At 53.5% G+C, this 22646-nt stretch overlaps 9 protein-coding genes across 9 annotated transcripts; 2 read left to right on the forward strand and 7 right to left on the reverse strand.

Annotated features, from left to right (window-relative positions):
- Nucleotides 1-156: 156 nt before the first annotated feature.
- On the reverse strand, nucleotides 157-697 carry Z520_03936 (uncharacterized protein; the record flags this gene model as incomplete). The annotated part of the gene is made up of 2 exons (XM_016774446.1): nucleotides 157-481; nucleotides 600-697. 2 exons carry the CDS (start codon nucleotides 695-697, stop codon nucleotides 157-159), a joined length of 423 nt encoding a protein of 140 aa, XP_016634373.1.
- A 722-nt stretch (nucleotides 698-1419) lies between these two features.
- Z520_03937 (uncharacterized protein) lies at nucleotides 1420-2707 on the reverse strand (the record flags this gene model as incomplete). The annotated part of the gene is made up of 2 exons (XM_016774447.1): nucleotides 1420-1907; nucleotides 2047-2707. 2 exons carry the CDS (start codon nucleotides 2705-2707, stop codon nucleotides 1420-1422), a joined length of 1149 nt encoding a protein of 382 aa, XP_016634374.1.
- Nucleotides 2708-3588: 881 nt separating this feature from the next.
- Nucleotides 3589-9689, reverse strand: Z520_03938 (uncharacterized protein; the record flags this gene model as incomplete). Its single annotated transcript, XM_016774448.1, has 2 exons — nucleotides 3589-9344; nucleotides 9401-9689. The coding sequence occupies 2 exons, from the start codon at nucleotides 9687-9689 to the stop codon at nucleotides 3589-3591; spliced, it is 6045 nt and encodes a 2014-aa protein (XP_016634375.1).
- A 742-nt stretch (nucleotides 9690-10431) lies between these two features.
- Nucleotides 10432-11130, forward strand: Z520_03939 (uncharacterized protein; the record flags this gene model as incomplete). Its single annotated transcript, XM_016774449.1, has 1 exon — nucleotides 10432-11130. The coding sequence occupies one exon, from the start codon at nucleotides 10432-10434 to the stop codon at nucleotides 11128-11130; it is 699 nt and encodes a 232-aa protein (XP_016634376.1).
- Nucleotides 11131-11716: 586 nt separating this feature from the next.
- On the reverse strand, nucleotides 11717-12511 carry Z520_03940 (uncharacterized protein; the record flags this gene model as incomplete). The annotated part of the gene is made up of 1 exon (XM_016774450.1): nucleotides 11717-12511. One exon carries the CDS (start codon nucleotides 12509-12511, stop codon nucleotides 11717-11719), a length of 795 nt encoding a protein of 264 aa, XP_016634377.1.
- A 1576-nt stretch (nucleotides 12512-14087) lies between these two features.
- Nucleotides 14088-14810, reverse strand: Z520_03941 (uncharacterized protein; the record flags this gene model as incomplete). Its single annotated transcript, XM_016774451.1, has 1 exon — nucleotides 14088-14810. The coding sequence occupies one exon, from the start codon at nucleotides 14808-14810 to the stop codon at nucleotides 14088-14090; it is 723 nt and encodes a 240-aa protein (XP_016634378.1).
- A 1116-nt stretch (nucleotides 14811-15926) lies between these two features.
- On the reverse strand, nucleotides 15927-17925 carry Z520_03942 (uncharacterized protein; the record flags this gene model as incomplete). The annotated part of the gene is made up of 2 exons (XM_016774452.1): nucleotides 15927-17750; nucleotides 17800-17925. The coding sequence occupies 2 exons, from the start codon at nucleotides 17923-17925 to the stop codon at nucleotides 15927-15929; spliced, it is 1950 nt and encodes a 649-aa protein (XP_016634379.1).
- Nucleotides 17926-18488: 563 nt separating this feature from the next.
- On the reverse strand, nucleotides 18489-20273 carry Z520_03943 (uncharacterized protein; the record flags this gene model as incomplete). Its single annotated transcript, XM_016774453.1, has 1 exon — nucleotides 18489-20273. The coding sequence occupies one exon, from the start codon at nucleotides 20271-20273 to the stop codon at nucleotides 18489-18491; it is 1785 nt and encodes a 594-aa protein (XP_016634380.1).
- Nucleotides 20274-21216: 943 nt separating this feature from the next.
- Nucleotides 21217-22172, forward strand: Z520_03944 (uncharacterized protein; the record flags this gene model as incomplete). The annotated part of the gene is made up of 2 exons (XM_016774454.1): nucleotides 21217-21435; nucleotides 21489-22172. 2 exons carry the CDS (start codon nucleotides 21217-21219, stop codon nucleotides 22170-22172), a joined length of 903 nt encoding a protein of 300 aa, XP_016634381.1.
- Between the last annotated feature and the right edge of the window lie 474 nt (nucleotides 22173-22646).

Below are 22646 nucleotides of genomic sequence, written 5' to 3' on the forward strand. Positions count from 1 at the left end.
GGCCCAGCCCTGCATCCAACAGCCTCGCACGGGAGGATTAGGAGAACCTGGGTATGTACCTCTTTCTGCTTTGCTTTGCTTTGTCAATGGTATTTGTTTAGGACTTGTTTTTTTCGCTTGCCTCTCTCTGTCTCTGTCTCTTTTTCTAAGGTTCGTTCACCCACAGCTCCCACACTCCGGCGCCCGCACATCATCAATCCCTCCCATCCTCCTTGTCCCACCATTCCCACCGCTACTACCACCACCGCCACCGCCTCTTCCCCAGGTACTGCTGCTACCCCCACCGCCGCCGCCGAGACGATTCGTCCCGCCGCCACTCCATCTCGGCCTCTCCTGGTACGCGTTCGGCCGTCCGCGAGTATTGAACTGGCTGTTCTGCGCGGCCGTGTACGGGTCCAAGGAGAAGAGGGATACAAAGTACAGTCCCAAAAAGTTGTAGAGCGAGTCCGAGAGGCGGAGGATGCGGGCGGAGAGCGGAGGTCTATTATAGTCCCGCACGAAAGGGGTGTTAGTTTTTTTTCAAACCGTGGAAAGTGGTGACAGGCCAACAACGGTTCAGGTATATTCCGATGGAAGAAGCCTGGGGAGAATGAGCTTACGTTTCTAAAATGTGGCCTGACGAGGAGACGTAGCCGTGCGACGAAGAAGGGTTCTTGTTCGACGACGAGGGGGGAGCTGATGGGGGTGGTTTGTCCATGGTTTTTGGATCGGTTCGTGGACAGGGAGGGCTGGGGTTGAGGAAAAGGGACGCAATAGGCAACACTGATGGGAGTTTGCGCTTGGAAAATGTATGTCGGGAGAGCTTCGTCGAAGGGTTGATGCGGGATTTCTGTGCAAGGCTGGTCGAGAGTTGAGAGGTAGAGAGGATGTGCGGTGGTCTTATCGTGGAGGAAAATGTACGCAATGTTTGACACGGTGGTGGGAAGCCACAGGGAGATGAATGAGGAATAATGGATGAGGAGCAGGCGAGCAAGGGCACGAATGATACGTACCTAACTAGCGATAGGCGGGGAATTTGGGGCGCAAGGCTGAGCTCAGACACATCGCCCGCCCATCAAGCCTCCTTGTACCTAGCCTAACTACTGTATATTACTCGGTACCTAGGTAGGTAGGTATACGATTTGACGGTCGAAGCATCATATTGCTTCAATAATCAACACATTTTATTCGTCTGAACTAGCTTTTTCCACGTCTTGTTGAAAGATGGAACAAAACTTTTGGCCGGTCCCCAGAATGCTATGTACACTTTCCTTCCCCGAGTGTGTCTGTGCCATGAGCCCATAGCGTTAACCCTGTTGAAATTCGTGTCGTCGTCGTCGTCATCGTCAAGGAATGAGCAAGGAAGCTGACAGGTTTGCCCCGTTCAACCAACACCACCTCTCCCTCTTTCAAAACACACACACATAATAACTCCACCCCTCACAATCCCAACCGCTCGCTCGCCATCCTCGCCCCCTTGACGCGGGCTGCGATCTTCTGAAAGGCGACCTCGCGCGCAAAGTCCGGGTTATTCTTGTGCTTTGGCTTGACGTCGATACTAAACGGACTGAAGCCGCAGTCGTCGGTGGCGCCCAGCTGGTCCTTGGGTATGTATTTGGCGGCCTCGACGAGAGCGTCGCAGACTTGTTGGGGAGACTCGACCTCCGGGTTCAGCGGGTTGACGACGCCCACAAGGGCGACCTGCTTGACACCGTTGGCGTCGCGGCGGATCGTGCGCCCAATCTCCTCGTATACGCGGGTCTTGTTCTTCTCTGATGCCAGCTGGATCAAAAAGTAGCCCGCGTTCATCTGGAACAGGGAAGGCAAAAGGTCGTGGTAGTCGACGTCGGCTGAATGGACCGAGTCGCAGTCGCCGCCGGGGCAGGTGTGGATGCCGATGTTGGCGCGTTCTTCGGGTGTGAAGCGGTCTATGTATGTCACCAGTGAGTGAAGGAAGGGTTTTCAGGTAAATGATGATACTCAACCTTGCGGCCAATTCCAGGAGTAGAAAACACTCGTTCACTGCCAAAGGGGACCACTTCTCCTCTGGTCATAGGATTCACTTACCCAGGACCTGATTATTCAAGTCGATGAACTTCTGCAGCAAATGGGCCCCCGTCCACGGATTTCTCGAGTCGTTCTTGGTCGCAAGCCTCCCCTCCGTAAAGTCGATAGACACACGTTTTGCTCCCGCGGCGAAGCAGCCGCGGATGTCCTTCTCGCACTCGTCGACGACATCCCTTTCAAATTGCTCTCGAGAGTATCCCTCGACGGTGCCGTTGAGCGGATACAGCAGGTACATCATGGAGGGGGCGATGACGGCCTGTTTCATGGCGTGCCCTCCCGCAAGCGGCATCGACCTCTTCAGGTTCTCGTAGGCGTAGGTCTTGTACTTAAACGGACCCTTGACCAGGCGGGGCAGCTGCCTGTGATGCCCATCGTCAAAGATGGCAAAGTACTGGCCGTCCGCGGCGAGGTTGTCCGACAGACCTGTGCCCCCGAGCGTGTCGGTGATGGGATACGTGGCGAAGGAACTCGCCCGCTGTTCGCCGTCCGTGATCAACACTTCACCCGTGGCGGCAAGGTTTTTCAACGAATCCTCCACGGCTCGGTCCTGGGCCTTGATCAGCTCGTCGCGCGAGATATTGCCGGCATCGTAGTCTGCAAAGGCCTTTTGTAGGTACGTGGGTCGAGGGAGACTCCCGACCAATTCGGTGGGGATGGGCATTCTTTGTGCGCAGGCCAATGTCCACTGGTCGAAGAGGTACGTATGCAAGTGTGAATGTGTAGAATGTATCAAAGAGGAAAGAACAAACAGGCGTTACAAGAACGGATCTAGTGGGCTTTTTTTTGCTCTTTTCTTTTTGTTCCCCGCCCTATGCACACAGGCATGACGCCGGCGATCGTCTCGAGCTGCGTATCCGTTTCAAGTTCTTATTGGATCGCGAGCAGCAGCAGCAACCTGTGCAGCAACCTGTGCAGCAACCACCGAGTACAATGGGTACCGTTTGGGACCTAGCGAGCTACTTAGGTATTAGGTAGGCGTGTCGCTGTCTTCGGGAGGGGTATAGGCATTCATCGCTTTCCCCACAAGGAGATTCATGATGACCTTACCTTGATCAATACTCATAGTGGCACTCACTGAAGTGAGCGGGGCACGCGGCTTCGGCATAGTCGAGTTTGGACTTGTCGCGGGTGGATCGACATCATCAGCCCGCGACGTCGACTGCTTGAAGGAGATCGCGGGTGCAAGCAGCTACCAGCCTGGTACATCTGAGGCGACCCCTGTTTTGCGAACAATGTCCACCCCAGACATATCTTAAGCTGACATCTGGTGATTATGGTTGGCACAAGAAGGCATCTCGGAATAATGGCTCTGCTCTGAAAGCGAGCTCGTTGATTTTGTTGTACAGAACATAGCAGACACCCCTTCCCGCCATGCATTTCCATTTCACCAAAGCCGAAATGCTTTGCAGCTCACGCCCATCTCCCTATTTTAATCAGATTTCAGAGAGCCAGCCCACGAATGCCTGTACCGTTAACATGCAATAGATCTTCATCCGTATATTCTTGAATTCCCCCAGCAGAGAAGTTGGCTGCCCAGACAGGCTACTGTGCCGCAGCGCCTTCGCCGCGGATTCTCTTCCCTAGCCCACCGCCATCTGCAACTTCGCCCTCCTCTCGGGCTCTCTTATTTCCTCCACCAGGATTAAATTGAGCAGCTTGAGGATTCAACGCACCTCGACTTGGACTGTTGCCGCCTCCACCTCTGCCTTGCTGTTGGTTAACACCAGTGTGTACACTGGGGCCGCCACGACCACCTCGGGGTGCTCCACGACCTCTGGGAATACCGCTTCCTCGACCACGGTTCGCTCCACCGCGGGGAATTCCAGATTGGAGTTGCTGCATCAGCGCCGCGCCGGCTTGAGGCTTGTTTCCAGTTTCAGGCTGAGTGGCCTGAGGAGTTTGAGCAGGTTGAGAAGGACTAGGCTCAGAGGCAGGCGGATTGAAGGGATTCGGCTTTGGTTGCTGCAAGGCGGGTTGGGCAGCCGCTACTTGCTCGGGAGCAACACGTTGAGGCTGGGTAGCCTCGTCGGCTTTGACAGGGACGTTCGGCTTCGCAGTGGCTTGTGCAGGGGGAGTAGCAGCGGCAGGAGCAGACGGCTTTGGTGCTGCTGGAGCGTTTGCAGCAGAGGGTTTGGCGTCTTTGGCGATTTGCCAGACCTCTCCAACCGGCTTCTCAGGAGTCTCCTCTGCTGCTTTCTTCACCACGTCCAGTTTCGCAATTGCCAGATTTGCTCTGTTCTGAGACATGTTAAGTTTGACAGTACCTCGCTTCTCCGCCAACTGCTCGGCATTCTTGACTTGTTCTTCGATCTTCTTCGCCGACTCTTCGTCGAAATGGAGCTTCTGAGTCTTGAGCTCTTCTTCGTGCTTGCTGGCCATGTCTTGTTTTTCCCGAGCGAGCTTCTCTTCATACTGTTTGATCAAGGCTTCTTTCTCGGTCTCGAACTCGGTCTCCTTTTGCTTGACGATGGTCTCTTTCTCGGCATTAAACCGCTCCTCCAGTTGCTGAAGGACTTCTGCAGAAGCACCTTCGGTTTGAGAGCCTTGCGATTCCGACATTTCTTTCCGGATACTCTCCCTCTCTTTCTCTACACTCTTGTTGATGTTGGCTCTGAGAATCCGTCGCACAGTTTCGTTTTTGTTCACGAGAAATCTTGCTTTCTCTTCGGGCAGAGACAACAATACCTCATCAGGAATCTCGCCATTGATCACAGGAGCAGCGGCGCTAGTCGTTTCTTCGGCAGGCTTCTGCAGCTCGCTGGCAACAGGCACTGACTGAGCTCTGAGCGTCTCCATCTCCTGCTGATGCTGGGCATTGAGCTTGGCTGTCAACTCCTCAAGGGCAGCCACTTTCGCTTGCTGGGCTTGTTGCTTAAACTCAGCCAACCGCTTGTTAAGGATTGCCTCATTGGCAGCCACTCTTGACTTGAATCTTTCTTCCTGTGCAGATTGCAGCTCGTCGAGCTCCTTGGTCTTCTCTGCCAGCGACTCTTCCAGTTCCTTGATCTTCGTTGCCAGCCCGGCCGCGTCGGCGCGAGCTGTGTCGCTCGTGGTTGAAGAGTCAGCCGTTGCTGGGTGTTCGCCATTGACTTGAACCGGTGTTGCCGGAGCAGGACGTGCTTCGGCGGCGGCCAGTTGTTCCTTCAGCGAATCGAGCTCCGTGTTCAATGCATCTCGCTCGGCCACGAGTGCATCAAATTCGGCTTTTCTTTCACGAAGGGTACTGTTTTTCTCTTTGAGGACTCCTTTGAACTGCATCTCCAGCCTCGTCTTCAACTCGCCTTTAGCAGAGTCGACTGCCGCCTGTGTGCTTTCAATCTGTGTCTGAAGAGCTGAACGAGCCTCGTCGCGCTCGGCAATAGCCTTGTCGAGCTCTCCGCGGACTTCGTCACGTTCTTGCTCAAGGGTGGTCATCTTCTCTTTGAGGGCCTCCATTTCTGCAGGGTCGACTCGGTCATATTTCGAGAGAATGTTCTGGGTGCGTTGTTGCCAGTGGTCGCGGTCTTCTTGGCTCAGTTTCAACTCGCCCTCTTTCAATTCCAGCAAGTTCTCAAGCTCCGCAACACGAGCGTGTAACGAGTGTACTTCGCCTTCCAACTCCTCCACGCGCCGAGTCTTCTCAGCTAAAGCTTGGGTGGCTTGTTTCGCTTCTGCTCGCAGGGTAACACTGCTTTCGCGGAACAGGTTCAATTCGTTCAGAGTTTCGATGAGCTTGTTGTGGCTGAGGGCGTTGCGATCCGCGTCCGCTTCGGACCGGCGCTGCTGGTCGAGCTTCAACCGCGTTTCGTCTAGTTGCGATTGGGTAAATTCAAGCTGTTGCCGCAACCTCTTTGCCTCTTGAACCGAAAGTTGATATTGAACGTCGACGATGTCCTTCTCCCGGCGGAGGTAGGTAATCACCTCTTGTAGCTTATCGAGCTCCGCAGAGGGCTGGGCAGGCGCTTCCCCATTCACGCCTTCCGTCAGCGCTGCGCGATCGCGTTTCAGAGCCGTGATCTGCTGGGTGACACTTTCGAGTTGGCCATGCAAAAGGTTGTTCTGCTGGGCGAGCTCCTCGCGTCGTTTCTTGAGGTCTGCAAGCTCTCTCTCGTATCTCTCCTTCATCTCTTCCCAACTTGCCTGCTTCTTCTCAAGATCTGCCTTGGACGTCTCAGCTTGTGTTCGCAAGTCAACCATCTCTAGTTTGAGTTGATTGGCTTCGTCTCTGACTGTGTGCAATGTCTTGGCTGCTTCCGCATGCTTTAACAGCTCGGTTTCATAGTTTTGTTGAGCTTCCGTGGCAATTTGAGCTTGGATCTTGGAGGCCTCCAGGTTGAATTGTGCTTGCTCGGCACTCTTTTCCGCCTCTTCCTTCAGCCGCTCAATCTCAGACTCGAAACCAGCCTTCTGCTCATCGAGTTTCCGACCAAATTCTGCTTGTTCATCTCGCAGCCGTGACAATTCTTGATTGGTGGTATTAAGTTCAGCAGAAATATCTTCAATTCGCTGCTCGAGATCCTTGATCTTTGCGTCCTTCTCAGCAAGCGCGGCCTCCGTTTCTTCGCGATATTGGTCGTTGGTCTCGCCTAGTTCTTGAAGGCGCTCTTCACTCGACTGACTAATGTTCTTGAAGAATTCGACCTGCTCGGTGGCGCGTTCAAGTTCCGCCGTCTTGAGCTCAAGATCACGTTTGAGTTCTGAAACTTCCACTGCTAATTCTTGTTCTTTGCTCAAAACATTGTCCTCGGAAGCGCTTGTCTCTGTCGTAGGCTCTGCAGGTTTGCTCAGCACTTCCAAGCGTTCTTCAGCAGACCGGAGTTCCACAGTGAGCTCATCAACTCTGGCTTGCAGATGGTCCTTAGCCGTCTTCGCGGAAGCCAGTTCCTCTTTCGTCGTGCCCAGGCTGGTGACAAGATCGTCTATTCGCTTCTGAGCTTGTTCATGCTCATATTCTCGACGTAGGGCAGTCTTTTTACTTTCTTCGACTTCGTCATTGAGTTTTCTCTTGGTCGATTGAAGTTCAGACTCTAATGACTCTACTTGAGACTGCAGACGACGTCGCGTTTCCGAACCTGTCTGTTCCCGCTCGTTGATGATGGTCTGGAGGCTTGCATTGAGGTTGTCCAGTCGACTTCGCTCGTTTCGCAGGGATTCGTTGTCCTCGATTAAGCGCCGTTCGACGCTTTTCCACAAGTCTTTCTCCGCCTTCAGGTTTGCTGAATCACGACGCAAGCTGTCTAGAAGATTACGCGCCTCAACAAGCTCTTCGGCAACTTGCTGCGTCTTGAGCTCGTTCTTGGTCGCGTTCTCCATGGCAGTCCATGATCGCTTTTGAATCTCTTCGTTTTCGTGCTTGAGCGAGTTATAGTTCGCTTGCAGCATTTCATACCGTTGATTAGCAGCCGTTAATTGCCCCACAGTCCGACTGATCTCGGTCTGCAACTGGGAGTTTTTCTTGCTTAACTCAGCCACCTGGTTCTTCAGAGCGGTGTGGTCAGTCGAAGCTTCTTGTCGATACGAATCAAAATGTTGTTGAAGGTCTTTGAGGAGCTTGGCGTAATCAGAGTCGCCGCCAGCCACAGACCCTGCAGGTGACTCTCCGCTTGGGACTGGTAACGACCGGGAGAAGTCATTCGGTTGGACTTGGCTGGGTAGATGGCCACGTCTAGTCAGCATGTTCCGGAACATGTCTCTTTCCTTGACAAAGCTCTTGGTCTGAGCGACCATCGTCCTCAGCTCATCCTGGTACGACGCGATTTGTGCACGAGCTTGTTCAAGTTCGCGGCTGAGAGTATAGTTCTCTTGTTCTCGATCCTTTGCTTCGTTGTTCTCTAATTCGCTGACTAGATTTCGAATCGTCTTCAGCTGGTTCTCATTCTGCTGTTGTAGTTCGGTAATGTTTTTGAAGACGATGAGTCGCTGATTGATCAGTTGTTGATTTTCAGAGAGATTTGCCATGTCCTGCGACATTGCTGCTTCAGTCTGTTTCTCCAGTTCCTCGAAATCTTCGCGGGTGAGAGTCTCGCCTCGCTCGCGAACATATTGCTCAACCAGGAGCCATCGAATCTCTGAGCCCTTATCTCGGAGTTGTTGAGCCAGAACCTCAACCTCTCGCGACTTGCTCTCAAGTTGACCTTGGCAGTTCCTTAGCTCTTTCACTGTGGCGTCCCGATCAGCGTTGGTCTTGTCGACAATCGCAGACATTTCGACGACTTCGCTCTGCAGTCGGGCGTGGTCGGCACGCAGCTCTTCAATCTCAGGCTTGTTGTTTTCCAATTCGTCGACCATGGCGTCGAGACTTTCTTGCAATTGCTCCCTAGCACGCTTCTCGCTGGCCAGTTCCCCTTCGAGCTTCTTGTACTCTGAGAAAAGTTGAGTCATGGTCATTTGAGATTTCCCTCTGGATACTGAAGCTGGAGAGAAAATGCCACTAGGGGTTCCAGGTCGAAGTGGTGTTGTGATACCTGAACCATTAGTTGTGCGTTGAGGCGTGCCCTGTCTTGCGCGGGCCTGTTCCAGTTCACTTGACATCTGCTGCAGAGACTCCTCGAGTTCGGCCACACGTTGCTCAGCAGCGACCCTGTCATTGTGTTCGGTTTCAATCTCAGCGCGTATGGTGCCAATCTCTTCTGCAGCCTCCTCACGGGCTTCTTCCAGAGCAGCAGATAGCTCCTGAACGCGCTGTTTAGCTGTCTCAGCAGACGCCGCTTGCAGCTCAGCTAGTCGATTTACACTCTCAAGCTCGACTCTGAATGCGTCCTCGGCAGAGATCTTTTCTTCCCGAACCTTCTGCATCTCCTCCAACGTTTCTTCAAACCTGGCCGTCTGCTCCTCCAACCGCTGTTTGAGAGAAGTCTCCGAACGTCTCAGGGTCTCGGCTTCAGAGATGTATTGTTCATTCAACCTCGAAAGTTCTGATATGCGAGCATTCTTTTCCTTCCGGAAATTTGTGTGCTCCTCCGCCTTGATTTTCCGCTCTGTCTCTAACCACTCGTTGTTTTTCTTCAGCATTTCAACTTCTTGCTGAAGCGACTGCTCTTTAAACCTCGCACTCGCAACGGCAGCATTCGCGGACTGCACGGACTGGTCGAGAGCGTTGATCTGCTTTCGGAGTTCTGCATTCTTTTGGTGTTGTGTTGCGAGGTCTTGGGATAGGCTGTCGTATGCGGCATTCTTGGACTCGAGCAGAGCCAAGGTATCTCGGTTGGAGCCTTCGAGGGAAGAGATACGTGACTTGAGAGTGTTGACCTCTGAACTCTCATTGGCCGTGGCGGAACGGTATTGTTCGAGCTCGCTTTCCAACTTTGATCGTGCATTTTCTGTGACATATATGTCAGCTATTTCTGGGAGACACCGTGAGAATTCAACCTCGTACCGGAAGTTTGCAACTCGACGCGAAGTTTACTTGACTCGGCGAGGGCCTTGTCGCGCGAGTTTTGCAGAACTTTTGCTTTGGATTCACTTGTCCGTACAACCGTCTCGAGCTCTATTTCGAGTTTGACCTTTTGAGATTTGGTCTGCTCAAACTCTTTCACTTTTGCCTCGATCGCGCGGAGGAGAGCAGTCACAAGCTCAGTCGTCGGCTGGCTGATGAGCGAAGTGACGGAACTCTCAGGTAGGGAGGAGAAGGCAGAGATGGCGCGAACATCCACTTCGGCCGCCATTTTGAAGGGTGTTGAAGAAATGTGATTGTTGTCTTCGCAGGTCGAGGAGGGAAAGTGACGTGCAGGTGAAGAATGCGCCCACCACAAGCGCAACCTCAGGGAGAAATGAAAGTTACCTCAACCCGTCTCACCATGGCGCAAGAAGCTGCCTGCGCACGCGATGATAAGAAGGAGAGAAGGAGCGGACGTGGTGAATGGTGAGAGGTGGAATGTTGATGGTAGGATGGAATTGGAGATGTTCGAGAATGAATCTCTAAACAGCCATGAAGCGGGCGGCGCGGGCAACTGAAAGAACGTGACTTGGGGGCCTTCCCACGAATGTAGGCGTTCGGCTAGGCTGCAGGCGCCTAGTTATGTAAGCCCAACCTTAACTTGTTTGGCGCTGTCACACCTATTGCAGTAGCGACTGGGGCTCCGGGCCTCGCTTCACCTGCCCTCCCCCACCTATTAACCAGGCATATCACATAGCTCAACCGCCACACAGAAGACCTCGCATTACTCTTAAGGCTTCTTCACTTCATCTCTCATTCATATGCTCAGTCTTCCTTGACAGGCTCTCTCGCTGTCATCTGTTCGCTACTTCGAAATGAGATAGACTGTCCGCCGCAAACGGAAGCGGAACCTTTGACTAGGCCTCCCCTTCCATCTCTCTTGCGCCCACCCGTACTCTCGCTCCGCCGCAACCAGAGGGAACCTGCAAACAAAGACTACATTCGCACTTTGAACAGATTTTCCAACGAATATGTCGTCCTTCTACGCGCCGCCGGTAACCGATCCGGCAGGGACAGACGTCCGCACGAACGCCGTGTACGCTGTAGGGCGGTTACGCGAGAAATTCCCCGAACGCATTTCTGCCTCCGATCTCATCACCTTCGTCCTCCCCGTCCAGAGACGCGATGAGACCACGGTCCAGCATTTCCTGGCCGTCCTCAACGCCAACTCAAAAGTCACATATGACAAGGAAACAGACAGCTTCCTGTTCAAACCGGAGCACAACATCACTGATGCCGACTCCCTGCTCCAGTTCCTGCAGAAGCAAGAGACGGCCATGGGGATCCAGGTGTCGAAGTTAAAGGACGGCTGGGCCGACGTCGAGGACGCCATCGACAAACTCGAGGCCGAGCATCGCCTGCTCGTGACTCGTAACAAGAAGGACCACCACCCGCGAATGGTCTGGATCGACGACCCCACACTCCACGCGCCGCTCGACCAAGAATTCAAGGATCTCTGGAACCAGATCCCGTTGCCGAGCGTTGAGGACACAATCAAAGAGCTTCGTAAGATGAATCACAAGTCAACGGGTGAACCGGCTCGGACGGATCTGGCAGCGAAACCCAAGAAGGAGAAGAGGAAAGTCCGCAGAGGGCAGAAGATCACGAACGTGCACATGCAGGGTCTGTTTAGGGATTACTCGGAGAAGAAACCAGAGGTCAAGAAGTAGGCGTTGGTTGTCCTAGTCACGGACAAACATCATCGGCGCGGCTCTGTATTTCTTCCAAGCATGCTACACCTTCGGGCCTGTAGCCTCTCTGGAGGCCCCAGCTCACCGTCTCATACTTTCTCGGCGGCAGGCCTATCCTGCCTCTCCAAGTCACAGGCTCCTAGCCAGTTGCCAGGCGTTCCGGAATATGATTTTGTGCGGTCGGAATGGGAACGGAAACGGAAACGGAAAATGAGTCCCAAAAGGCGAAAATGGAGAAAAATGATAGATACCCAGATATATCACCGGCCCTTTATCGCTGCTTTATAGAGAACAGGGCAGAAATAGGTCCTTCCAGAATGGAAATTACCATTCAAAGCCAAGCCATATGAGCAGATATCCGTTGCCATTGCACACTCACACACACACATACAGACATACATAAAAGGTATCATACCTAGGTAGGTAACCAGCGGAGAAAGACCCGGAACTCCGTACTTAAAAAAGACGGGACGTATCAAAAAGAACCCATACCCACATCCCAAAGGAAGAGAACCAGACATAATATCCATGGATACTATTGAGCGAAGAGAAATAGTAGATTAGGTCAGCTTTTCGTATCGACATCGACCATGCCCTCCTCCCGAAACCGCGAGAAACTCCGTCTCCGATCCCCATTGACGCTTCGCTGATCGACGCTCAGGGCGCGCGGTCTCCCCGACCCCTGACCCCCCTCCGAGGGAGCTTCCCTGGTGAGACTGCGTCCGCGCTCCCGCGCTGGTGTGTTGTTGTTGTTGTTGTTGTTGTTGTAGTTGTTGTAGTAGTAGCTCGCGGCCTCGCCCACGCCTTGCGGTCGGAGTCCTCCAGCATTGTTTCCACCTGTGGCTTCCTCGTACCTAGGCGGCGGGGCGGAGAAACTGGCCACGCTGGCGGGCCGCTGCACGAGATTCAGGCTGTTGTCGTACCCGAAGCCGTCCTGCGTGGAGTCGGCGTGGGATTCGGATGCGCTGCCGGGATGATCCCACATCACGATCGCGGGGGCCTCGGCGTTTCCGAGCAGCGAGTGGTTCTGGTCTGCCGTCGCGGTGTAGCCTCCACTGGCGCTGTATTTCGAGGGATCGTTGGGGTGGGTGGTGGTGGTGGTTGATGAGGGTGGGTGGAGGGTGATGGTCGGGGTGTGCGCGGTTCTGCGCATGCGACGACGACGGTGAATGCGTCTGAAGATGATGAAGGCGACGATGAGTCCGATGACGGCGATGGCGATCACTATACCCAGGATTGCCCAGGTCGAGACGCCCTTGCCTCCTGGACCATCCCTGTGGTCGCCGAAATCGCCTGGACCGTTGCCGTCGCCGCCGAAACCTTGGCGAGGGAAGAGATTTGATGATGTAGTGGGAGCCATAGAGTCGATAATTGATCAATTCAGACGGGGAGTGTTTCCTTTTGGCCCAGGCCGGGCTCTCTGGAGCAAAGTTTGTTGTATTTTCAAAAACTGATCGTGGTATAGATCTCGGCTATGCTGAATCAAGAATTGTAGTATGTGGAACGCTTTTTTGCAGTGTTGAAAGAGCTCGAGGCCAAAGTCGAGGTTGGTTGGGCGTGATGTTGGTGTGGAACTCAACGACCGCCTCAGGAGGAGTACAAAACAACCAAGACAATGTGAACCCAGTTGGAGAGAAGAAAACACGGCAAGAGACAAGGCAAGGTATGTAATCAAACTCCTTCTTCCGTGTATGTACGTATGTATTGGGTAGGTAGTCAAACGAGTGAATAGCGAAAAGAGAGGGAACAGAAGGAGAAGGTGAGAGACGACGGCCGCACAGCAGGCTTCTTATTTGGTAGTAAGGAACAGACAGGTATTACCGTGGCGCCGGACAAGCCTCAGAAAGATCCGTCCGCCTCTCTTCCACGTCAGGCTCAGCCGAGAACTGCTCCAGCGAAAGCCACAAAAGGAGCAAAACAAGCAAAAATCAAGAGCGAGGAAGAGGTTGAAGGAGAGAACGAAGTACGGAGAGGAAACGGTCCCCAATCCTAAACAGATCTCAGGCTTGCGTATTACTTAATTTGGGCCCTCTATCATGTCCGGCTTAGTGTGAGGCTGAGACTGGGGGCGGAGCGTTATTCGGCGATAGTGGCTTGCAGCGGGTCAAAGAACGGCTGCTGGGGCCTGGTAAAGGGCGCTCATCGAGGGTTCGGTAAGTCGAGAGGAGAACTGGGGGCCCTGAACAGGTTGATTGTGCTTTGTCTGAAAAAGAGAGGCCTCCCTGCTGTCTTGGAGAATACCTGGTTAGCCGGGATCCGGGTCTCACTGATGTTTCTTGTCTTTGCTGAACCCGAGATTGACCCGGAGAGAGCAGGCACCAAATTTGGTGGAATTCGACACAATACCGCCCACCTTGGCCCTGCGCCTTGCCGACGGGGATCGGAAGATGTAGGCAGAGCGAGCGCGGTTTAGGCCTGTTGTGGAAGAATTGAGCGAAATTGATTTCTTGGGAAGTTTTGATTTCTATGCAACAAAGTTATGACCTGGCGGACTGTGACAGTCATTTCCATCACATTGTGTAGGAGCGTGTGTTTCGGGAAGCATTGGGCGAGGAAACAGATGGACAGTGGTCAGTGCCAATGCCAATGCCAAAGCATTTCGAAGCATGGGGAAGCCTGAGCTGAACTGATGGTACTGGTACTCCGTAGTTTTGTGGTGGCTGCGTGAAAGTAAGTGCTGAGGTGAGAAAAGGTCGAGCGAGACATGGGAAGAGTGGAAGCAGCTGTCGCTCGACGTCATCCGTCGCCTACTGGTAGCCTTGCTGCCTTGTAGCCCTGATTGCGACGAAGGCTTCAAGATGGAGTGCCATCGCGAGAGAAAGCACAAACGGCAAGGATCTTGGAAATTCAGTTCATCATTCAATAAGTTCACTGCAGATGTACGCGATCTTTGGTCATGTCTAGCAACATGCTTGATTTGTTCATTTCAACCACCGTCAATGAGCCCCATTCACCCCATTCGTCACATGCCCATTACCATTCCTCGCCGTCTTCTCCTTCTGCACATATTCGACCAGGTCTTCGATGGTACAAACCTTCAGTCCCCACTTGCGGCCAAACTCAAGACACGCATCGCGCCTCATCATGCCGGGTTCGCGCATGGCGGTCTGTCCCGGGACGGGCTCTCCGTCGTCGACCATCTCGCAGATGACGCCGACTCGGGCCTTGCCGGCAAGCCGACAGAATTCCACCGCTGCTTCGGTGTGGCCTGTTCTTTCCAGCACACCTCCGTCGCGGGCGCGGAGCGGGAAGACGTGGCCTGGTCGGCGGAAGCTGTCGACGGTGGCTTTCTTGCCGGCGAGGGTGCGACAGGTCAGAGCTCGATCGTGGGCGGAGATGCCGGTGGTCACGCTCTCGTCAGTCGAGTCGATTGAGATGGTATACGCCGTGCGGTTGGGATCTTCGTTGTCCACCACCATCTGCGGGAGTGCCAGTGCAGCAGCGAGTTGAGAAGTGATGGGAGCACAGATCAGGCCGCTGGTGTAGCGGACCATGAAGGCCATCTTCTCGGTGGTGACGTCCTCGGCGGCGATGATCAGGTCGCCTTCGTTCTCACGATCCTGGGAGTCGAGCACCACAATGAACTCGCCATTGCGGAAGGCTTCGATGGTGGATTCTATGGTATCGAACCCCTTGGACAGGTTGTTTGGAGGCTGCATGTTTGATGGACCTTGGTAAGGGGGTGTTTCGACGCACTGGACGAGGATGTGGTAATGAGCTTATGTCCCGTAAGCAGTTTGTGCCTTTTCCTCCCCGTGTGTCTACCGCGGCAAACCCTCGTGTGTCTGTCTTCCTTGCCACGTCCTCTGACTTTTCTGGGGGGAACAACGAGCCAGCAAAGAGTGCTTGGGTACGCTGTAAGTTATCCCAAGCGGTCAAAATCAGACGTAGTTGTGAATCAGTTGTACTTCTGCCCTCTCCACAAGACTCGAGACTCCTCGCAACCTCTTCAAAACGCAGCTTCGCGAACCGCCAAACTTTTTGTTTTCTCTCTACCAATAAAAAAAGCTTGCAGACAGAAACCCCGCGGTGAATAAATTCCGAGACGATTTCAAAACTCCGTTACACTGTGATCGGATTGGCAGGCCGACCGTCCTGTAGATAGTTAGAATAAAAAGCACCGGGTATCTTTCTGGAACGGTTGAGGTCGGTTTACAGAGGCGACATGGAGGAGATCAGACTGAGAAAAAGAGGGAGGGAGGGAGGGGGAGGGAAATGGAAAGTCTCGGAATGATATACGTGAGTCGAGGCCCCGGGCGCCCGGGTCAGCGTAGCGACCAAGAAGCCCATGGCGGCTGCTATACCGCGGTACATTTGTCATGTGCGCTTAAAAATTGGTCAGAAATGATCAAGCGCTGGTTGCAAGCACCATCGGACAGGGCAATCATGCAATCATTAGGTACGTATGGACGAGCACTTTGCCTCGGCCGGAAACACTCGGGCGAGATGCTTCTGGCGGAAAAGCCAAAAGTGAGAGAAGAGGAAAGAAGAAAAAGCAACGCCTAGTGACGCCAAGTCGTGATGGACCTGCGCCCCCCAGTGCCAGTGTAGCACCGCTTTTCTCATACGAGGCCCCAATACCGAGTATTGTCCAACCTCCGAACTCCGAACTCCAAAATGTGTCTTATGCTTGAGGAAAACTCCCCTCATTTTCTACTTGTATGCCCTGCCCAAAGTCGTACAATCATAGCCTCGTGTCGAATCAACATTGGTGTCCATCCGTCTCTCATGCTTCTTGACAAATTCAGTCCCAACACTCCCCAAGGAACACCATCTCAGTCGGCAAAGACGTCGACTTTCCGGCCCCTTGGACCTTTGGATGGTGTCTCAACCTCGGCAACGTCGTCTTCAGCCGGTGCTTGAATCGAGTCTGGATCTCGCCCATGATACAAGACCCGCCCATATCTCACTCGCTGCCAGATCTGTGCCATAAAATTGGAGTCCCTAGATCCCGCCGCAAGTGCACTAGCCCTCTTTGATCCAACCACTATTGTGTCATTCTCCTCCAACAGCGACTCTGTCTGTGAGCCGCTGACAGGAGGGCTGCTGGGCAAGGTCTGGTTGTCCACGTGGTCACCTGTAAACACCTCCGTCTTCAACTTACTTCCAGAACGGACTCCTGGCGTGAAGGGCGAGAAAGCAGGTCGCGTCGGAGTACCTCGCTGAAGATCCGAGAGATCCATGTGGTCATGGATCCCGCCAGCGCGTGTAGGACTAGGGCCAGGTGTGAGAGGGGAAAATGGCGGGCGACAGGGCGTGCTTCGTTTGACGGGACTTAACAGGCCATCATCATCCATCCTTCGAATGGGACTCGTAAATGGCGAAATCTGGGGTCTTTTCGCTTGTGCCAAAGGCGAGAGTATTGCTCGCCCAGGGTAGTCGGAAGGAAGCTTGGCCGTCTTTGGCACGGGCCTGTTCTTTTTAGGAGTGCTGGACGGCGTATGTCTGGCCTTCTCCGGAGAAGGGATATCCACGATGATCTTGGCCTTCTTCTGGGGTCTGTTCTCCTTCCCCGTACATTCTTCCATGGACTTTCGTTTTCTCTTGGGCTGTTGCGATTTCGTCACTGTCAAATCAATCTCGCCTTGCCGGAGCCATAGATCATGCCGGCGTCTCCTTAGGTCGTCAACCCAGTCATCGCAGTCCATGGCGACAAAGTCGTCGATGATGCCGTCCCACACACTCTCCGCAGGGCGAGTTCGGTTGACAAAGATCACTCGTCCTTTGCCATTCTTGTGCGAGTGGACCGCTTTGGCAAATTCTCGTACAATCTTCTGGAGCCCGAAAACTTTCAGTGACGTTCCCATAATGACCAAAACGTCTGGTTGGCAGCTGGCGTCAAAGGGGATCAGCGGTGTGAGCAACGTGTTGGAAGGATGGTCTTCGCCATAGAGGACGATGTTCGGTCGAAGCGCTCCCACCGCCAGGCCTCGTTTTCCACTCGCTTGTCGCTCGTCGCTCTTGTCTCTGCACTTGGGGCAGTCGGCCGCAGTCCCCTCGAGATAGACCTCCGTCTGCTCATCAGTCCAGGGATACTGGGTAGAGCACATGGTGCAGCGCAGCTTCTCCAAGTCACCATGGAGTTGTACAACCTCGCATCCTCCATCAAAGTCGGTGCCGGCCGTGTGTGCAGGACGGGGTGCCTCGTAGTGCTTCTTCATGAACCTGCGCTTGTTTCCCTTTCCGCGTGCTAGATCTGCCACAAGTCCTTCTCTTAGCTCAAGACCGTCTATGTTCTGAGTATAGCACCTCATCAACCGACCACCATCACGCAGCACCCTGACGAATTTGTGGACAGAGCTCGTGGACCGTACCTCGTCGCGGATTTTCTGCCGGAGAGAAGCGATGAACTGGTAAAAGATGGTGGTGGACTCGGCATGTTGAAACACGCGGGAGTCAAACAAGTCCTGGCCTCGCAGTCTCGACGACGGGCTCGACGATACTCGCCTGCTTCTTGACTGGGACGAAGAAGGTTCCTCGTCGCCAGTCAGGTCTTTGAACCGCGCATGCGTGGGCGTTGAAGGTTCTGATGGTGGCGGTGTCGGTAGCATAGTCTGCCCGGGGATCATGTTGTAGAGTCCATCTTTGGAGCGGAAGTCCTTTGCACAGTTAGTATCACTCCCAAACCCGAGTAGGTATGACACGCACGGGAATGCCACAGCTGGTACTGATGCCGGCGCCAGTCACAAGCAAGATCTTGTGCGAGCCCGCCAGAGAGTCTGCGATCTCTTGCAGTGCTCGCTCATCCTCACACGTCACTTCTCGAAGGCCCATGTTGTTATCTGGGATGTCGGTTTTCAATGTCGCCGGGCTGGTTCGCAATTGGGATACCTCTCTTCGGATTTTCAGTAGAGAAAGTCAAGAGGTTGGCTTGAGAAGAGCGATTCATAGGCAAGACAGCGGTCCTCACAGGCCAGTCGTGAAATATGTAGCCCAGATGGTGAAGCTGTCGTCTGGACCAATACTCCGTGCACTTCGCGTCACTGACCGACGCGTTAATCGCGTGCTTTGGTCCAAAAGACGCGTCTTGGCTAAGACCAAGCAGACATTTGAAACATGGCAGAAGTTCGCCTTTGATCGATCTAAGTCGCGGTGGATGTTTGCGAACAATATGTGGGATGAAGGGTGGTCAGTTGAGTGTTCAATGGAGAGCTCCAGGTTGTTTACAGATCGAGACGGTGAATTTCCCGAGTCGGAAGCTCGACGATCGGCCGCTAAAAAGTTAAGCTTCCGCTAATTCTCCAGCCACTGAGATCATCGTATCATCCGCCCGCCGCCTCCGCCAAATATGCCTCCAACCTATGAACAACAAAATCTCCCTCCCATGTTCGACTCTCTCAGTTTTGGTTGCTGTGTGGGAAAGATGCCTGAGCCTCTTCCCAACCACCGTCGCTCTCAGGCTCCAGTCTCCTCCTCTTTGACGCAGGCTCAGCGAGCGACGGGCTCTCGGGAAGCAGCATTCTCCCATTTCGCTCCCACTCAGCCTCGTATGTGACAGACCATCCCATACAATCTTCAACAGACTTTCTCAGCACCGGCGGTCGAACTCCTAAATCTTCGATTGCTTCTTCTTTTGAATCCTTCTCCTCTTGAATATCTTGAGTTCCGAGCAGGGACAACAGCCGTGACTCTTCCCGCCTCCGCGCTTCTCGATCCATTCTCTCCAGGTAGTCGTCTTGGTCTTCTTCGAGAAACTGTATTCGCTTCTCCCTTGACATCCGCGAAGTCGAAGGCTCCTCGGAGGATGAGCCATCATCTTCTCCACGAAGGCTGTTTGCTTCTGAGCCCTCGCTATCCGCATCGGAGGAGCTAGTGTCTGCGGAAGATTGGTCATGGACAACAGGATCACGGGCGACAATATTGTTGTTCGCAACATGCTCCATGTCTGAGGTTTCCTCCAACGTTGATTGACTCCTTGTTGATACCGTGGACATTCTCGAGCCAGACCTCGTCCTTGGGCGACTTGACAACATCTTTTCCACCTTCTCGTACGACATGACAGCCTTTCCATCTACTCCTTTCCGATGTGCGTCATCCACAACTCTCAAACCGTTCCTCCTCGCCAGCCCAATCCAGAATGACTCGGAGTCTCTCTTGACGCCCAACACATCGAGAGCTGCAAGTACGTCATCAGATCTGACAAGTCCTCCGGGTTGGTAGTCTCTGGACGCAGCAGCACGAACGCGAGACATGGCAATGAAAAGAGATGCTTGTATCAACCGACGTGCAAAGTTGACGATCAAGTCATAGAAAAGAGTTACCGAATCCAATGCCAGTGCTGGACGTTGACCTTCTTCTGCTAGATTTTGCCACGATTCCGAGCTTTTGGCATCTCCGTTCATGAAAAATCGCTCGCTCAGCACGAGAAACGTTGAGAGATGGAACGCCTGGACTGCTCTTTCAGAAATCGGTGCCATGGCATCGTCAGACTCTTCGTCTCTGGTGCTGCCAGATGCTTCCAATTCATCAGCTTCCTTGTCCAGCTCAGCTGCCACGTTGTGATCGATGAACCATAGGTTATTGCCATTTTGACCCACGGTTGCGTCGTACTGTTCTTGAAACGCTGACAAAGCAGCTGCGGCCGTGTCGAGGACAGCTTCACATTCGCAGCCGATCTCAACAGCAGCGGGTATGTCGGCGTGGGAGATGTTCTTCGGCTGTGCCTCGAAGCGTTGGCGGTCGGCCTCCTGTTCTCGCAGGTGGTCCAGGTACGCCTTGATCTCGACCTCGGACTTTGTGCCCACCAACAGCGACAGAGTCTTCAATTCATGTCGGCCTTTGCGGCAAAGCGCATCGTAAAGCCTTGTCTTTTCGTCGGTTCGCCAAAGAACGGCGCCGAGCTGACTTGGAGGCAATTCTTCTCCGAGACTGTCTTCATCTGCCGTCTCAAATGTCTCCTTGAAGATTTCGAGGTACTGGTCCTGGTAGTGTTTGCGGAGACGATCCCATTTGCGATGGTGGAACGCCTTCGCCTCAGGAATGTCTGTGGCTGTTTCGAATGGCAGTGCATGTACATTTCCAGGGTCGTGAATGTCCACGTTGGTGACTTCTAGCGAGGGATTGTTGAGACCCGTGATGATCGTAGCATCGGCGGTGTCATCTTGGCTGTCGTCGAGATCCATGCTTGACTTGCTCCTTCCAGGCCATATGGCAGGACACCGACCGCGTGCAAAAGGGCAATCTGCCAAGTGACATGTTAGTTCAGGGAGAGTGATTCCCGTGACATCTCTGGGATGATCCAGATGTGGATGAAAAGAGTTCTACAAGATGAATCCTTCACGCTCTCAGTCTCGCCGTTTAGCACATTCGCCAAGAATCCCGTCTAGAATTTTAGCGCTAGATCTGATTGGCTATATCTCTCAGCACATAAATCTACGAGTACCGACGAGCCGAGTAACCCGCCGTACGACAACCAAGATCGACTGGGCACTTATCCTGGAAACTCAATGAATCATCAAGAAAATGATACCTAGGTACCTAGGTAGGTATGTTATCAGGCCCGACACTTACCAGGGTATTTTGTTTGGGATCAACCTCTAGCTTGGGCGACAAGGCTGAGCAGAATGTGTGGATCGGACCAATAACCCAACAACTGCGACTCGGACTCGGCCCAATGGAGCTCCGTTGGTACCTAGGCACCCAGTCAAGTGCCAGTCTCTGCCAGTCTCTGCCAGTCAATGCCCCAGAAATACGAATTGTGGTTAGCGCCTCATCATGACCCGACCCTCCGAATGTTGTATAGACCGTCCATACAGCAGGTGCCTCCATCGCCGTCTCCGTCTCCATCACGTCCTCGATCGACCACAAAACCATTTTCCAGAGCATTTGTTCGGACTTAGACAGTTACGCACCCTGAAGAATTGCTTTTAAGGGCAAGATGATTCTTCCTAAATCCGAACTGTGGATGTTCCATGCCACTCCACTGCGTATGGAAGCCATGGGAGAAGGTGTATAAATGCCACTCGTGGTCCAGTGCGAACATCAGTCCTGAATTCACTCACCATCTGCAGTATTGACAGATCGTCGCCCAAATTCCACCTAAGCCATAACAACCCTCCAGCAACAATGCTCGTGTTCGTGACCGGTGCGCCTGGCTTCATAGGCCGTGCAACCATTGAAGAACTTCACAAGCACGGACATGAAGTGTTGGGCCTCGCGCGAAGCGATGCCTCTGCGGAAAAAATCTCCAAGCTCGGTGCACAGGTTCACCGAGGCGACCTCGAAGACTTGGAGAGTCTGAGGACCGGTGCGAAGAAAGCTGACGGCGTCATTCACCTTGCATTTGTGAGAGACCTCGTCCTAGCACATTCACAACAACTGCTAACCGCGAGGTGTAGATCCACGACTTTAGCAACTATGAGCGAGCCGGAGCAGCCGATCGGGCGGCAATCGAGGCCATGGCTGAAGCAATGGCGGGGACAGGAAAGCCACTGGTCATCGCTTCTGGCACCATGCTTGCCGTGAAGGGACAACTTGCTACTGAAGACGCCGAGCCAGAGCGTGGGACGCCGTTTGCGATGAGGCAGGAGTCCGCCGACCTTGTTGTGAAGTTGTCAAAGGAAAAAGGGATCCGCGGCTCGATCATCCGCCTCCCACCCACAGTCCACGGTAAAGAAGATAAAGGACTCATCCCCATGTACATCGACGGCGCGCGTAAGGCCGGCGCGGTCAGCATCGTTGGCGATGGATCAAACCGCTGGTGCGCTGTTCATCGCCAGGACGCAGCTGTTCTATTCCGCCTGGCACTTGAGAAGGGCGTACCAGGTGGTACCTACCATGCCGTCGCGGAGCAAGGTGTCCCATGGAAAGATATAGCGAATGTTGTTGGCAAGAATTTGCAGTTGCCAGTGGAAAACAAGTCTTCCGAGGAGGCCATGAAGACGCTTGGGTTTCTAGCTCTGGTGTTCGGTGCAGACAATCCTGCATCGAGCGAAAAGACGCAGAGGGAACTTGGATGGGATCCCCGGGCTTCTGGACAGCCTGAGCTACTAGCAGACTTGGAAGCGAACTACTTTTCCTGAGGATACCTGTATATACCTACCTAGGTAGGTAGGTACTATTACGTACACCTAGTCATCTAGATATCAAGGAGATCAAAATGGAAATTGTCTGTTGGAAAAGAAATGTCTCGTTCTTCCAATGCCACTCCATAACTGTCTGGTCAGCTAGCTGGTTCTTCCGTGAACATATGTCTCTGATATCTCCCGGCGATGAAATGACCAATCCCGTTGGCGTGGAAGACAAGGAGCTCGTTATTCAAGTCGAGGCCTCACGGTTCCACGAAACACAGAGTCTGTTTGAGGATGAGGCATGGTATTCTGTGGGAAGTAGATCCCGCTGATGATTTGCACAAGAGAGGCGGATGGTGTGGTGGAAGGCGGACTGCTATACTTCCCACCGTGGCCACCGTGTCTTCGAAGGCTGGTTGCAAGCTACACGTCTGGCTGTGGAAACCGTACAGGACGGTTAACCTCGTATGTAATCTGGTGGGAGTT

Source organism: Fonsecaea multimorphosa (assembly GCF_000836435.1).
Source record: "Fonsecaea multimorphosa CBS 102226 unplaced genomic scaffold supercont1.6, whole genome shotgun sequence".
NCBI lineage: Eukaryota > Fungi > Ascomycota > Eurotiomycetes > Chaetothyriales > Herpotrichiellaceae > Fonsecaea > Fonsecaea multimorphosa.